Consider the following 17,490-nt stretch of genomic DNA (forward strand, 5'->3'; position numbering starts at 1 on the left):
ATACCAATCTGATACAAAGACATGAATACCTAACCATTCGTGATATGTGGATTCACAAAATGTACTTCTAGAACATTTTCTAGTTAATAGGCTTTTCTTGATATGAAAATATTTTAAGAATTTAATGACATTAAAATATATTATCGCTTACACTTCAAAATTTTAAACTCTTACAATTTAACAATTTGAATATGGACAGGATGCAGACATTTTTTTCTGATCTGACAGAGATCAGAATACTGGTCAGTATTATTGAAATGCTACTGAAAAAGATAGCCATTAATAAACGATATATTTATTGGATCATTGGATTTGGAGAAAATTTGTAAATATTGCTTTCCTAGATTGTGCAATCAATTCCTTTTCTATTTGACAAGATTGCCAGTTTCCTTGCTAATCCTTCATAAAGCAAGGAACTTAATGTTTCATATGGTTCAACAAATTAATAAGGATAGCGTTTGTCTATTTTTTTAGAGGCTCCTTTGATTACATCACAGATACAGAGCCAGTATCTTAGAGACTTTAGACAATCAATACAAGTTGACTGTCAGGCAACAGGGAATCCATCTCCTACAATCACCTGGTACTTCAATGCACAGCCAGTATCTTCTGTTGGTAACAGAAGGTAAACGTATTGTATAAAACAATATACGTTATCATTGGCATTCATTCTATAACTGATAAAATAAGAAAATGACCATTTTATTATGTAAATAACTCTTTATAAAGCGTGTTCATTCAAAGTGATGTCTAAATTTAACTTTATCAGGAAAGCTGAAACATAAACATTGTGGGTCAGGAATTTGTAAACATGTAGAAATTTTAGGGGACAAAAAAAGGACCTAAGAATAATATCCAAATTCATATATGATCAACTTGACTGAGAGGGTGGGCACCATAGTTTCTTATTTCTTATTTAATTGTGATGATACTTGCCATATAATGAACATTTCTCATGTTCACAAACAGTTCTTAATACTTAGAAATAAAAATTTATGAGTGAGATGATTATTCTGTAGTTTTTTTTAAATCATAATATAATATATATAGATTAGAACATACTCACCCCTTCTCGTCCAATGAAAAGTCAGTTTTTTGCCCTCTAATTTTCATAGTACATGGTTTTCAATGCACACTGAAATGCTATACATGAATGACTTTTCATTGTCAGTTAATTAATTATGAAAGTGAACTCTTAATAGCTGCACTAAGGAAGTGTATAATCCCCTAAGGCATTTTCCTTGGGAAAATAGCCTACTGATTACAGATGAAAGAGAAAAGATTAAAATAAAAACATTTTGAATTTTGCAAAATTTCATGCATTTTCTAATGGTACACATAATAGAATACACCAAAAAAGTATGGTAAGGATAAATAAAATGATATTTCTTTAATTTATATACCTTACATTTGAGGGAATTATTTTTCTTTCCTTCAAAAAAACACAATGCCAGACTGCTGATATATAAAGCAAAGGGTTGTTGTCGGAGAAACGCAATACATTTAAATTTATCAATAAAAAGTAAGCATTTAATGTTGAATGGTCTGAATTCAAATATTCATACAGAGAGTTTTATATCTATAAAAAAAATCAAATTCCAAAAAGGGGATTTATATAACATTGTGTTGCTTTTTACTGTAAAAAAAAATGTAAAGATATATGAGTATTAAAATTCACCTGAAGCAGAAGAAACACAATTTATCCTTCACCAACTATGTCCGTGCTATTTTATTTCATTCATTGAAATGATCATTACCTATGTTTTATATTTTATACATTAGTTCATTATAAAAAGTGAACTCTTATTTAGGTTTAAATATAACAATGGGAAAGGGAAGTTTTTTAAGGTCACTCGAAAGTGTGAATATGTTCTAAATTGGTCAGACAATACTTGATCATGTTTTATGAAGATTTAAGCCCTCGGCTTCGCCTTGGGCTTAAATCTTCATAAAACATGACCAAGTATTGTCTAACCTATAATTAGTAGTTGATACATAAGTAGATACCTATGATTTTTAACTACATATTTTTAAGAATGAGTGTAACTCAGGGTGGATCTTTAATGATAAATAACTTAGATCTGAGTGATTCAGGAGTGTACCAGTGCTTTGCTTCCAATGCTGCAGGAGAAACTAAAATATCAACATGGATTAAAGTAGACAGTAAGTTTGAGGATTTAGCAAAATGTAACATTTTAGCTTTTATGCAAAACAAGTATATTGCATTATTATATAGATTTACTATTGACATTATTATTGTCTGATTTTTAAATGCTTAGGCTTGTAAAAACCAACATAATGACTCAATTATTCAACTTGCTAGGAAACAGTTAAACACGTTGCCTTGCTAATGTATTTCTCAGTTTAACAGGGAATAACTAAATATCAATTTAAAGTCTATTGTTTATCATGAATGTACATTAATTTCGATACAGTTTATTTCTCTGAAATCCATGATGATGTACAAAATACAAATTTGTTCAGTTACATTTTTAGCTCACCTTTCCGAAGGAAATGTGAGCTTTTGCCATCAATTGGCGTCCGTCGTCGTCGTCGTCCATCCGGGGTAAACTATTTCAAACATTTTCACCTTTGAAACAACTGAACCAATTTCAACCAAACTTAAGCTGAATGATCTTTAGGGTATCTAGAATAAAATTTGCGTTTTTGTTTTTGTTTCGTCAAAAAACATGGGCGTCATGGCTAGACATAAAACATAGGAGTAAAATGCGGTTTTTGGCTAATATCTCAAAAACTAAAGCATTTAGAGCAAATCTGACAAGGGGTAAAACTGTTCATTAGGTCAAAAAATATTGGCACTGAAATTTTCGGATGAATCTAACAGCCATTACCAGTTCGAAATAATACCAGTCGCCAAATAGAAAACAACAATGAAATTAAGGTCGCCTGGAGGCTTTATAGGTCGCTCAGGAGACTGATTGAGAAACATAGCAACGGAACATAGGGGTAAAATGCATTGTTTTGCTTTTGAAGGAAATATGTCAGAAACAAAGAACATTTAAATGGCATTTTTAAACCACTCATTAATATATATTGAAAAGCAAAATTAATCATTGATGAAAGATTTGAGCAAAAAATTACAGGTGAGAGATTCAGGCTCTAGAGAGCATCTTGTTGTAGAATTGAATTTGATTTAATGCTTGACTGGATTTGACAAACATTAATGCAAGGTTTCTCTTTTAATTAAAACATAATTCAGCTTAGATGAGTTAATTAAATTTTGAATTTAAAAATGAATGTTACATTTCATTTACAGAATTTCCACCAGTTTTCATCTCCTCACCATTAAATCTGACATTAGTAGAAGGATCAGACGCTAGATTTCCATGTGAAGTGTCTGGAGAACCTAAACCTGTTATAATATGGAAGAAAAGTATGAACATTGTTGTATATTCTTATTCAATTAGTGGTGAACTATTTGAGAACAAAAAATAAAGGCACATCCTAATTTTATTTGAACTTTTCTGCTCATGTCAAAATAAATGTTTTATTTCTTTGAATGTGTATTTATTTATCTACAATATCCACAAAACAAGTGATATAACTTATCTAACTTATCTGTTGTTTCTTTTATTATTTTTAATTTTGCGCACAAAATGTTGAGAATTTGATTTAATTAGTGCATAAATGGGATATTAGTATATATTCTGTTTAATCTGTTAAATGTATTGTTATATCGATGTAAAATGACTTTAGCAATGAACAGGTTTCTTTCATTTTCAACATAGAACTGAACAACATAGAATCAGAAGTAACAACTGGTGGCAGGTACCAGATTAGTACAACAACCAACGAGTTACTGATCATTACAACAGAGCCTAGTGACTCAGCTTTATTCTCATGTAATGCTTCAAATAGCCTAGGGAGAATTTATGCTGAAGCTACCCTCAGTGTTTATCGTAAGTAAATCTCTACGAAGGTATAGATGTGCTAAAGACTATATAGCAGTTCATAATTAGTTTAGACTTTTTAAGAATACATAAGACTCATCAGTGACGCTCATATCAAAATATTTATAAAGCCAAACAAGTACAAACTTGAAGAGCATTGAACAAATATCATGAATATAAGAGAAACAAGAACATGTTAATGAGATATGAATATAAACCCTGCTTTCTGCTGCTTTCGAAGGCTTTTATGGCTAACTATGCGATATGGGCTTTGTTCATTGTTGAAGGTCGTATGGTGATCTATAGATGTTAATTTATGTGTCGTTTAGTCTCTTTAGATAGTTGTCTCATTGGCAATCATACCACATCTTTTTTATATTGACACACTGAGCAGGAATCCTACTATTTTCTTCTTCTCGGCGGTTCTCGCTCAGATTACTAATCAGCTCTGATTGGTTTTTACCACTTTTTTTTAAAATAATTACATTAGGGATTTGGGCTATGTATGTACAAACAATAGCCCGACGGGTGCGGGATTTTTTTCGCTATGGTGCTCCTTGGTTGGATTGTTTCTCCGTGACATATTCCCCATTTCCATTTTAAATATAACACACCTAGTCTGTTTTGTGCTCTCCCCAAACAAAAACCTTATATCAATTTAATTTTCATAATATTGTTAAAAATTCTTGCCAGGGGCAGTTCTCTGTTCTGATTGGTAAATTTAAAGAACAGTCCTCTTTATTAACAAAGGAAAAATTTTGAAAATTCACTTGGATGATATTGACAAAGTTTTCTCAATGAGGACTGATTGAATGGGATAAAATGCAGAAATGATGCAACCTAGGTTCTGTTTAACGCTTTTAGAAATCACTGTATCGTCTCTGTTATCTCTCCGCCTGGTAGCATGTTCATTTTGAAATGCTACAGGTCTTGTGTTTAAACCACAGCCTGTTCAAAAACAAAATACTTTAAAAATATTTAATTTTTTTTGGCGTATTTCAACAACAAATGTTTTAGTGATGCTATATGAAAAAGAGGATAAGTTATAATTAAAAAAAGACAAAAAGTATACACAAAGCGAGGCTAGGAATCAGAGCTTTGCATGCGGGAGATATATTTCTTAAATTTGAACATCTTCTTAAATTTTATAACATCTAATTTCATAAAGAAAAAAAACGTATTTGCATGCCAGTACCAAAGTTCTGGTTACTGGGCTGGTGAAGCCCTGGCGGACTAACAATCCACCAGCAGACGCATCGACCCAGCAATAGTAATAACAATAATGGTACCAACTTGTCTGCATTAAATGCGCATTTCGACAATGAAGGTCATTTCAGTGATGCTCGAGGTCAAACTATTTGAAAATCCAAAGCTTATTCAAAAGATGAAGAGTTTTTTTCCCCAAAAAGATAATAAAAAGTATAGCCAAAGCCGGGCAAGGAATCAGAGCTTTGCTTGGGGAAGACTTGATATTTGATGATGTTCGCTTATCATACGACAGTAAGATCAACAATTGGTCGACTCGTAGTCATAAGTCTTCGATTTGTTTTACATATCTTGTAGACGGTTTTCTTGTGAACAAAAACGTTAAACTTCTGGTTCAGCGTATCGGTCTAGAACCTAGTTATAAAAGGCCTAGCAATGACAAATGTAAAACAATTCAATTTAGAATGCGAACGGGCTGAATTATGAACAAAACAATATAAAACAATATTATATACAACAACAAACGACAGCAACTGAGTAAGATACTTTTCATTCGGAGAGGTCCATGCAGAGTGTGGTAGAGTAACGCATATTTGTTAGTCATTTTTTCCCCTAAAACAGACAGTACTTTTTATTGTGTAATTTTTTTTTGCTAGTGTTAATATTTATTATTTTATATATTTTTATCTATCTATATTTCAGGACAACCAGAATCAGTTGTTGAGTATCGTATGTTTAACCATTGATATTTATTTTTAATTTCATTTATTGTGTTTGTCCTTTGGTTGATGTAATATATACTAGTAACTGAACACATATGTTTAGTTAATTAAAACATTCTGTATGACATATATTTCAGCAAAAAATGTATAAATTGAGTTTGACTGTTCCTCTGGTATCTTCCGCCCCTCTTTTAAATTTGATTTATGACATACTAAAATGTATTTTTATATAAAAAAAAAAAAGTCAAACAGAAGTCTAGAACAACGTATGAAATCTATCAAAGTATGAACATTGAATTGGATCTATTTAACCATCGTTATGGACTTCGGCGATTGTGGACAGGCACGTGACCTGATATAAATATAAAAACATAAAAAATAAATAGCGCGTGCAATAGTACGATTGCGATTGTGTTTCTTAAATAAATATCAAATATATAAAAAAAGAAAAAAAAAAAAAACAATATGTACACGTGCAAAATCGACTGGTTCCTATAATCTATATAAGTATATTATTTATACTGGTCAACAACCATAGACCTGTTTTCTTGTTGGAGCTTGGTTTTACTCTAATACATGAACATGCTGAGCAAATGATGCTATAACCTCCAACTTGGTTGACCAAAAAAGTTGCATGCATTTTGATCTTAATTAGGTCTAATTATGTTCTATCACGTCAATAATGTATCCGAGAAGTTGTTTTACTTATTTAGACAAACTTTGACTAAACTGAATACAGATGGACAATATAAATAAAATTGAGTATGAGTTGAACTACTCAATTATCATTATATTGTATTTCAAACATGCTAGTGCAAAACGTTCCGTTATCCAGTACTTTTTTTATTCTGGTATCCTGTTTAAAAAAACAGTCTTAAGCTTTATATGTAAAATCATATGTACCCATGTATTGTTTGTTTATTCAAGGATTATTGGTTTTGACAAAACTTAACTGCAAGCCTCGAGACCCATATTCATTTAGGCATTTATTTGTGCTCAATTCTTCACTCAACATATGCTTAAGATGTATAGGTTTCATAACGAGTGAAAATTAGATATCGATTGATATCAACTCGACTTATTTAATTTCAATAATAATAAACGAGCCTATAGCGAGTGTTGATATCAAGCGATATCTAATTCTCACAAGTTGTTAAACCTATTTCTCTTATGGCAAAAAGTTGTATGTGCGTGGCCTATTTGTTGCGAGTTGTGTTGCTACGGCCGTTTTTCTTTGCAACGCGTACTGATCTTTCTCTTATGGTTGGGGCCTGTTATCTAATTTGTAACAAGTGTATTGACACGTTATTTCTACAATAATTAACAAATAACTCACTTGTTGCGCCTTAAAATCTTCTTTTTATCAAGTTTTATTACATTCTGAAGCGGCACAGAAGCCAATGCCCGGTGTTTATGTATGACACCGGAAGCATACCTATGACGTCACGTAGTGTAGGGACCAAAGAAGATAACATCTTTTCGCGGAATTTTCTTTAATGAAGATTTTACACTGAAATTGTGATTGAAGTTTAATTATGAACTTGTTTTGCATTAGAATAGAGATAACTGTATTGTATTTGAAGCTTTGCGGACGTCCATCGGTAGTTTTACTGTCGCATACAGAGGGAAATTGAAATTGGAAGTTGTGCCAGTTATAATGCTCTTTGCTCCGTTACATAACCGTACACGGGTTCCTTTCTTTATTTCTTCGTCCATGATAAGATTTATATTAGATAATGCAGACGATAAAGCAGACGAAAATCGCAAAAACCGGAGGTAAACAATCAGTTGTCAAGAAAAAAAGTTGTCCGGTCATGACCTTTTCCAGTGAATAATGACCTGATCAACGGCCAATGAAAATATTGGAAATTTACGAGATAAGCCAATAAAATTTACGTATTTTTGATATCACTTTTTCATATCACACTCTGTACGGTGTGATACGAAAAATATCTATTCACGTGTGAGTTAGATAACAGGCCCCAACCATAAGAGAATTTGCCATTCAAAACGCTTTCTTTATGTGGATTTCTTGATTTTTTCTAATAATATGTGTCTGAACATGTTACATATCTGCTATATATTAAACATCGGTTGTAGAAATAGCTAATTGCTGTATAACTTTCATTTTTTAAGTCAAACGCGAGAATGCGGCTTCTTTGTGTTTTGATAGTAGCGTTTGATTTTGTCAGTTTTTAAAGACTCCCCTTTTTAATATGCCTTGGAGTTCGATATTTTTGTCATACCCTTTTCACTTCAATCATACAATATATTTTATATTTTTCAATTTAAAGTTTCTGTTTAAGTTTAATCTAGTATTCAACGTTTAAAAACATATGTAAATTCTTTAAAAACAAAAATCCTAAACGAAATTCTTAATTTTACTATATGGTCAATTAATCGAGTTGGCCGCGAGTAAAAGGAGTATTTAAATTGTTTGATGCAAACTGGCTCAACACATTATAGACCATATTTTTTTTATATTGTTTATATTACTAAGAAAGACAACATTTCAAATTTCAAAACATTTTTTTCTTCCACAGAAAAAGCAGCAACAATGAAAACACTAAATTCCTATTTGATAAAAATAACTCATTTACTAAACATAAACGTTTTTTTTTCTGTTAAACTGCTTGAAAGATTTTACCAATAAGGCAAATAGATTGTCCATCAAACACATGTCTTCAACCTTCTGTTTCTCTTAAAACGTCGATATGAAACATTTAAACTTCTTAGGAAGAAAGATAAGAAGTTAGTAATATCCTTTAACTCTACTTTCCGCTAAATAGATGTTGTTCTTTCACTAAATAATTCAAAACTTGGTGACTATGTTGAACGCATCTATCCCATCGAACTAGAGATAAAGGATACAACAGATACAATTTAGTCGGCCTCATATCTTGACTTACATCTAGAAATTGACAATGAGGGTCGGTTGAAAACAAAACTTTACGACAAAAGAGATGATGTCAGCTTTCCAATTGTGAACTATTCATTTCTAAGTAGCAACATTACATCAGCACCTGCATACGGGGTATATATCTCCAAATTGATACGATATTCCCTTGCTTGCATTTCCTATCATGATTTTCTTGATAGAGGGTTTTTTGCTCACAAGGAAGCTATTAAACCAAGAGTTCCAAATGGTGAAGTTGAAATCATCCCTTCGTAAATTTTACGGACGCCATCACGAGTTGGTTGACCGTTATGGAATTACCGTTCTCAAATGATATCGGATATGTTCCTTGTGTCGTAACTACAATCCCCTTCCCATTCATGTATGTGACCTGCAGAATTAGACTATTTACTGGATTTGTTATAATATGAGCAACACGATGGGTGCCAAAGGTGGAGCAGGATCTGCTTACCCTCTCGTAGCACCTGAGATCACCGCTAGTTTTTAGTGGGGTTCGTGTATCTTATTCTTTAGTTTTCTGTGTTGTGTCATGTGTAGTATATTTTGTCTGTTTGTCTTTTTCATTTTTAGCCATGACGTGGTCAGTTTATTTGCGATTTATGAATTTGACTGTCCCTCTGGTATCTTTTGTCCCTCTTTTAAATTATAGCTTTTTGGACCTTTTGGATTATAGCTCTTCATCTTTTATATAAGCTTTGGATTTCAAATATTTTGGCCACGAGCACCACTGAAGAGATATGTATTGTCGAAATGCGAATCTGGTGCAGGGAAATTAATTGGTACCGTTAATGTTATTAAAGACGTGAACGATAGAAATACTATACAAAACATTTGTATTTCGAAAAAAAAAACATCAACGAATTTTAAACTGAAGAAATGTAAACAACATAGAAAAATGAATGTTATACAAATTTCGATCTTAAATTTTGACTTTTCATGATAATGAGCTGTCTTATTAGACAAGAAGCGTCTCGACTGTTTATCGGAACTTGGCAACACACATAATAGATACTACTCCGGTGACTCATGGATGTTTAAATGTTTCTTAAGCCTCGGTCACACCTTACCGAATAGCACGAACGGACGTCTAACGGATGAAAATGAAAGTTGTCCTTTTTTTAAATTGTTATCCATTGGGAGTCCGTTGATGTAAAACGGACGCGTAACGAATGCATAACGGACACTCACCGGATATGCAACGTACGAGTAACGGAAACGTACCGGACACAACGGATGTCGAACGTACATCCAAGGGACGAGTACTACCGCATAAAACGGACACCTAATGGAAGCGTACGGATAAAACGGATAAACAAGATATTCGGAAAAATTAAAGGCGACAATAATAATACATGTAAATCGCATAAATATTCAAATTGTTTCTGTGTAACTAGTTTTAGTTTGTTCTTCAAAATGCCGCCAAAGGTCAGTGTCTGTCCTGAACCAGAGCTGATTGATTGTAAAGACGTACCCTTACTCTTAAAATCAATTATGAATAATAAGAATTCATGAACCTTAAGAAATCTGACATACTAATAATTGGCATTTCTGACGCGAAATTTTCAATTGTCATTTATCATCCGTTCATCATCCGTTTTGTCCAGTAAAAGTCCGTTTCACATTCGTTCAACATCCGTTTTATCCGTTAAACGTCCGTTAGGAGTCCGTAACTGTTGGTGAATTCATCTGCCAGACCTCCAACGGATGTAAAACGGACACGTAACGGATACAAAACGGAAACGAAACGGACGAGTACCGTACAAAACGGACGCCTACCGGACGTTCAACGGACAATTCCTCCGTTGGGCGTCCGTTCAAAGTTTTGAACATGCTCAAAATTTTCCACCGGACAGAACGGACGTCGACGGATAAAACGTACGCTAAACGCACATGCAACGGATATGAACTAACATTTAACGGATAAGATCGGACGTCTAACGGACATGAACGAATTGGAAAAAAGTTATGCGTTAGGCATCCGTTCGTGCTATCCGGTAAGGTGTGACCGAGGCTTTAGCTTTGAACAAATAAACGTCCAACAAAGTATACGTGTGAATGATCTTTATTTTAAACACTTAATACTATGTAAACACATACATGTACATAAAAATATAAATCTTATTTATTTATTTTTTACTTTCGTTATAGAAAAGATCATAATCATTGCACGAATAACTTACCCCTACTTGATGAAACTGTCGATACACACTTAAAAATACCTAAATATATCATAAAAAATGAGAACGCTATCAATAGATATCAAAATGGAAACAAGTCGGTCTTCAGCTCTTCAGAAGAGTTCTCAAAGAGTTCTATAACATCATGACTGTATCAAAACCTCATTTCTTGTCAAAATGACGAAAGAAGTAGGTACGGGGAAACATTTCTGAAGACTCCTGTGCAAAAAACTGCATCTGTGTAATGGCAAAACTTCATGACAATACTGGAATCACCTTTACTTTAGCAGTCTTTATTTCGGGTTACAGATAACAATATATATGTTGAATTTATAGTAATTGCGAAACAGTCCTCTCGTTTTTGTATTGTGACTTATCGGACTTTTCGTGTCAGGAAGAAACAATAGTTTGTGATAAAAAGGACTGTCCCCGATCAGAAGCACCTGGCGTTGACCCGACGTTAAGTGGAATTCCAGTCGATCTATTGTTTTCTATGATGTGTTTCATGATACGAGTTGAAGTTCATTTTGGGTAAACGTCAAAAAATCAATCATTATGGCACAAATTTATAAAAGGCATCGCATTAAAAGGTTAATATGTTCCTTTATCATAAGACAACTATCTTTACTTCAAGCTCTAATCAACCAAGTACAGTAATGTAAAGATTAACTTTAACAACTACCACCAAATCTCTGTCATCAACCACAAATTGAAAGGATCGATGCTATAAGATATAAACGAAGACAACCAATCACGAGCACTTCTGTGTGTCGTTCCGTCGTCGTTGTTTTTAATTCATGGAGTACACTTTTCGTGTTAATTTATCCTTGGCATTGTATATTTCTGGTTTTATTATTACATGTAATTATTTGGACTTTTTGCAAAAAGCTATGTTAGTATTTTAATTTTTTTTTTAAACTTTGGATTGACATTGATATTCACTGGAGTAATGAACGAAATCTTTGTTTCATGCAAGGGTTAGAACTTTAAAAGTTATAAAAAAATAAATAATGAAATACAATTTATCAAGTCAAGCCTGACAACGATATTGTTCAAGAAAAAGATCAAAAGGAAAAATGACAAATGACAAAGTAAGACATCAACTTAAGAGTAAATAAACTTTATTTCATCTAAAGTGAATAGTTGTCTCATTGTAAATCATACCATTTGTCCTTATCTTTAATTCAAAGCTAAGTATCAACCCCCGAAATAATTTGCATGTAGTATCATACATGCAATAAGATGTATAAGATGACAATATTTCGGAAATGCGGACAAGGTAGATGAATGAAGTCGAAATAGAAGTTGTCGTTGTTAATTTATATTATTCTTCATTATAATACTGTTTTTATTCATTTTGCAGATATCTATGTTGGCGTCACATTGTCAATTATTGGACTCTTGATAATTGTGATCCTGATTATCACGATTATAAGAAAATGGTAACCTTTTCTTTTATATTTATATGTTCAACCATTATGATATCATGATACTTCTAATATTTTGTTTAACTATTGATTTTTATATCGTTTGTTTGACAGAAAGAATGGTTTGTTTCACACAATATCAACTTACTCTCTGAATGCGGTTTTTATATTGGATCACGAATGAAAGTTTAACAACAAATGAACACTGACTGATAAGAATATAAATTTATTTCTACAATTTTGTTTTTTTGCTTTATTCAGGAATCGTTTGAAATATGTTTTTCAAACTACTAGATTTGAAGGTATGAACTGGACTACTGACGGGGTAGGGTCCATACAAAACACAAACAGAAAAAGCAGATTTAATTTCACATCATACGAAGAACCATGGGATCTTTAACAAATCTGGCGATAGATTTAGAAAAACGCTGATTATCATAATTCGGTTGATATGAAAATTTCTAACCAAAGACATGCCATCATTTTGTATTAATGGAGTTCAACGCAGTTAAATAGAAGAACATGGTGACTACTCAATGGTTTATAATTATTAAAGCTTGTTTTGTCAATAATTATTTTTTCAACATTGTCATAAAAAACGCAACTGCTGCTGTAATGAGAACGAAAAATGCAAAACAAGGACAACTTACATACTGTAAAACTGCAATCGTTCATGAATATTTACTATATGAAATACCATAACTTCGTATTTGTTTCGATATCCACTTAAACAAGAGGCTCTCAAGAGCCTGAATCGCTCACCTGGTAAACAATGCCTTATTGAACATATTGAACCATGCCAGGCAAACATGTACAGCTAACAATTCTTCAATATTACAAATATATATGACTTACTGTTTATAAATAAAGAAAATGAGACCAAAACACAAACACTTAAAACTTAGCAATGCACTGTGAAAATGAGGTCAAGTTCAAATAAAACCTGCGTAACCGACATATAGATCATAAAATATTTTCATACACCAAATATAGTTGACCTAATGCATAAAGTATTAAAAAAATAGACCAAAACTAAAAAAGTTAACTTTGACAACTGAATTATGAAAATGAGGTCAAGGTTAGATGACACCTGTCAGCTAGACATGTACACCTTACAATCATTCTATACACCAATTGTAGTAGACCTATTGCATATGTCAGATTTGCTCTAAATGCTTTCGTTTTTGAGATATAAGCCAAAAACTGCATTTGACCCCTATGTTCTATTTAAAGTAAGGGCGGCCATGTTTTTTGACGGATCAAAAATCGAAGCACACACTTTGTGCAGGATAATCTAAGGAACTATCATGCTAAGTTTCATCCAAATTCATTCAGTAGTTTCAGAGGAGAAGATTTTTTAAAGTTAGCAAATATGATGAACAAATTGTGAAAAATTGTCATTAAAGGACATTTACCCCTTAAGGGGTCAATTGACAATTTTGGTCATATTAACCTATTTGTAGATCTTACTTTGCTGATCATTTTTGCTGTTTACAGTTTATCTTCATCTATAATAATATTCAAGATAATGACCAAAAACTGCAAAATTTCCTTAAAATTACCAATTAAGTGGCAGCAACCCAACAATGGTTTGTTTGATTCATCTGATAGATCTTGACCTAATGAACATTTTTACCCCTGTCAGATTTGCTCTAAATGCTTCCGTTTTTGAGATATAAGCCAAAAACTGCATTTGACCCCTATGTTCTATTTTAAGTAACGGCGGCCATGTTTTTTGACGGATCAAAAATCGAAGCACACACTTTGTGCAGGATAATCTAAGGAACAATCATTTTAAGTTTCATTCAAATCCATTCAGTAGTTTCAGAGGAGAAGATGTTTGAAAAATTGTTAACGACGACGACGACGACGTCGACGACGACGACGACGACGGACGCCAAGTGATGAGAAAAGCTCACATGGCCTTTTAGGCCAGGTGAGCTAAAAATGACATATATGCTGGCCTTCTGAAGCCTCTGTTATACTGTGATAGTATTATTGGCCCATTCTGTGAGATAAATCTTTCAGTAGTATGTATCCTACGCTTACAAAACTTGAAGTAATCGTTGAATTACAATTGTTTTGATTGGTCTTGAGAGTTTTTTTTATAATGAATTTCTTTTTTATTTGCACATTTACATATTATGTTATAATACACACTTTTATGCACAATAATTATATACAATAAACAGAAGTTATATAATATATTTGATAGACACAGGTGTTATAGTTTGGTACATTACAGAATATGACTGTAAGACAAAGGCTGTTTGGGTATGATATATACAATATATGTCTATTGTTGTAGTTTTTTTTTTGTTTTTTTTATGACAGAAAAGGAGTCCAGGTGTTCCAACAGTTCTCTACCCTACTGAGTATTTTTTTTTAATAAAATGTATTTTTTTTTATTAGTACTTTTTTTTCAAGTAATTTTTTAGTGCTATCATATTGGCTTGTTCAGTTGATAATTTGATTCTATAAATGTAGAATTTTGTTAACAGAAGTATATGTTTCTTATAAGAAAACCAAATAAAATCAAATCAATATTTAAAGTTAGTTCTATTTCTGTCTTCTCAAATATCCAGGAGTTAAGGTCTTCTCATAACTTTGATATATATGGACAAGTCCAGAATATATGTTCTATTGTTTCGACCCGTCCGAACTGAATACTACACCTTATTATATCTTTAATTTTTATCTAAAGAGAAGTTCATTCGTGCCTTAAATTTGATGTATTATTCTGTATTACAACCACTGCAATTTTGAATCTGTGTAATATAAAAGGGCAGTACATGGATATTTTTCAAGTTGAAGTTTGTATTGAGAATTAATTACCATTTTTGTTCACATTTATGTTTATGATTTGACTTTTTACCATTCAAAATATTATACATGTCTTTTGAACCTCTCTGGGATTAAAAAAAACCCTTTAACACTGAGGGCAAAACTGGACCGTTTTCTCTCTCTAACATGTCTAAATCATTGGAACAAAAAATGCATGCACAAATTATAATGTGTACAAAATTTGACTAAAATTCACTTATAACTTGTACTTTTAGATTATTACATGGCATATTCTATATTGGCCATAGTATCAGCCCTATACTCCCATATCAAGACAGAGGGCTTTAGCCCGAGTGCTTGATATGGGGCTGATATCAAGGCCAATATGGAAATGACTTTTAATAATCTATTTACCACATATTTTCACTGGAGAAAGAAGAAAGCATATATCAAAGTATATTACGGATTACAAATGTGTCGAGTTTTGTGATTGGATAACAGCTAGGAGATGTCAGTATATATTCAGGAAACTGCCAGGGTATATATGACGTGTTTTGCCCCAATTGACACCCCAAAAATTTTCAATAGAAAAATAAAAAAGATGGCTGATTATTTTACGGTTCAGCGATAAACATGTCAATTACATTGTAATAAATATAAATTTTAGTTATATTTATGCATCAGCTACTTCAGAAAAAAAAAATTATATTAAAATTATTTGTAAAAAAAATAACAAAACTAATAATTTCCGTTTATGCGCACTCATAATATCGTCTGCAAAACAAAACAAACACAGACGACAAAACAAGATCAAACAAGGCAACATGAAGCGGTTTGCTTCTCATTCTGAAGAAGATGTTATTGCAAAAAAACAGAATTTGGTTCCTGTAAACACAACCAAGGCAAATAAGGGTGCAGCAAATTTACTTCGCTCATATTTACGGGAAAAAAACATGGACACAAACTTTGAAAGCTTTGAAATTCACAGACTTGCGGAAACACTTTCTCATTTTTATATGGATGCCCGCACAAAAGAAGGGGAAATGTACAAATCTACCACTTTGATTAATACAAGGCATGCATTAAATCGATATCTGAAAAGTCCACCCTTCTTGAAAAAATTTGATTTAATCAAAAACACGGATTTTACAGATGCAAATGAGTGTTTCAAAACAGCCAAAGCAGAAATAAAATCAGTTGGGAAAGGGGACATTGTTCACTACCCTGAAATAGAATCTGAGGATCTTACCAAGCTATATAATAGCATTTATTTGGACCCAAGTACACCATTTGGGCTAGCAAACCGTGTTCAAATGAACATTCGTTTATATTTTTGCCGCAGAGCAAATGAAAATATGGAATCCATGACAAAGTTGTCAAAACTTACCCAAATACTGGCCGAAAGTATATTCTTAAAAAGGTAGATGAAATGACAAAAAATCAGAGAGAATCCGATCATGAGAAAGTGTCTGGGCATATGCCTGAAGATCCTGAAATGCCTGAATATTGTCCTGTCAAAAATTTTGAAACCTACCTTTCAAAGTTGCATCCAGATTCTGATAGACTTTGGCAATATCCAAAAGAAAGTTTCAACTCCAGTGATGAATGCTGGTACACAAAACGTCCCATAGGAAAAGACACATTATCATCTTTCTTGTCGACACTTAGTAATAAAGTAGGCCTGTCCACAACATACACCAATCACTCTATTAGAGCAACAGGCGCAACCATTCTCGGAAGAAATTGTTCAATGGCACAGATAATGTCCGTGACAGGCCATAAATCCGCATCCTCTGTTGCAGTATACCAACGTGTTTCAAACAGAGAGAAACAAGTAATGGGTGAAATTATCACAAACTCTGTTCGTGGCCAACAACCGTCTTCCCTTTCAGTTATGCCAGCTACAAACACTGCAGCACTCATGCCGGTTCCAACTACTTCAAGCGAACTTGTTTCAACTTCAACAACTTTCCCTATAATTCAAGATCTTGAAGGTGTCAACGTCAATGACTTGTTCTGTGAATATCACGCACTTACTACAGTCAGCAACCCTAGACCTTTCCTACAAGCTCCAATGATCCAGGGATGTACAATAACAAACTTGAACATTACCATCAACAAGAGTTAAATTTTTGCGCCCGGAAAACTTTTCAGACGTTGGGTTCTAAAGGGATTTTACAGATGTTATAGATAATTAAAACTGTTAATTCGTTTCATTTAAAAGCTTCTATTTACGTTGACAATTTGTTGTTGATAATATACATTATGTTATAAAATTTGTGAGCTCCTAAAATTCTGTATTTAATTATTTATTATAGTTTCCCCCTTTCTCCAAATACACTACAC

The 17,490-nt window shown here is 32.7% G+C and overlaps 2 protein-coding genes across 2 annotated transcripts; both read left to right on the forward strand.

The window, feature by feature from the left end:
* Positions 1-1,859: 1,859 nt before the first annotated feature.
* LOC139489940 (roundabout homolog 3-like) lies at positions 1,860-5,863 on the forward strand. The gene is made up of 4 exons (XM_071276788.1): positions 1,860-2,163; positions 3,278-3,394; positions 3,750-3,920; positions 5,820-5,863. The coding sequence occupies exons 1-4, from the start codon at positions 2,010-2,012 to the stop codon at positions 5,861-5,863; spliced, it is 486 nt and encodes a 161-aa protein (XP_071132889.1). The 5' UTR covers positions 1,860-2,009.
* A 9,971-nt stretch (positions 5,864-15,834) lies between these two features.
* On the forward strand, positions 15,835-17,290 carry LOC139489941 (uncharacterized). Its single transcript, XM_071276789.1, has 2 exons — positions 15,835-16,493; positions 16,535-17,290. The coding sequence occupies exons 1-2, from the start codon at positions 15,969-15,971 to the stop codon at positions 17,270-17,272; spliced, it is 1,263 nt and encodes a 420-aa protein (XP_071132890.1). The 5' UTR covers positions 15,835-15,968; the 3' UTR covers positions 17,273-17,290.
* The last annotated feature ends 200 nt before the right edge of the window (positions 17,291-17,490 follow it).

Source organism: Mytilus edulis, chromosome 9 (assembly GCF_963676685.1).
Source record: "Mytilus edulis chromosome 9, xbMytEdul2.2, whole genome shotgun sequence".
Classification (NCBI taxonomy): Eukaryota; Metazoa; Mollusca; class Bivalvia; order Mytilida; family Mytilidae; genus Mytilus; species Mytilus edulis.

Coding starts and splice junctions, on each gene's coding strand:
- LOC139489941 (XM_071276789.1), top strand. CDS start 15,969: ATGAAGCGGTTTGCTTCTCATTCTGAAGAAGATGTTATTGCAAAAAAA. Junction 16,494..16,534: donor ATTTTTGCCGCAGAGCAAAT/GAAAATATGGAA, acceptor AAAACTTACCCA/AATACTGGCCGAAAGTATAT.
- LOC139489940 (XM_071276788.1), top strand. CDS start 2,010: ATGATTTTTAACTACATATTTTTAAGAATGAGTGTAACTCAGGGTGGA. Junction 3,395..3,749: donor TGTTATAATATGGAAGAAAA/GTATGAACATTG, acceptor TTTTCAACATAG/AACTGAACAACATAGAATCA. Junction 3,921..5,819: donor AGCTACCCTCAGTGTTTATC/GTAAGTAAATCT, acceptor TCTATATTTCAG/GACAACCAGAATCAGTTGTT.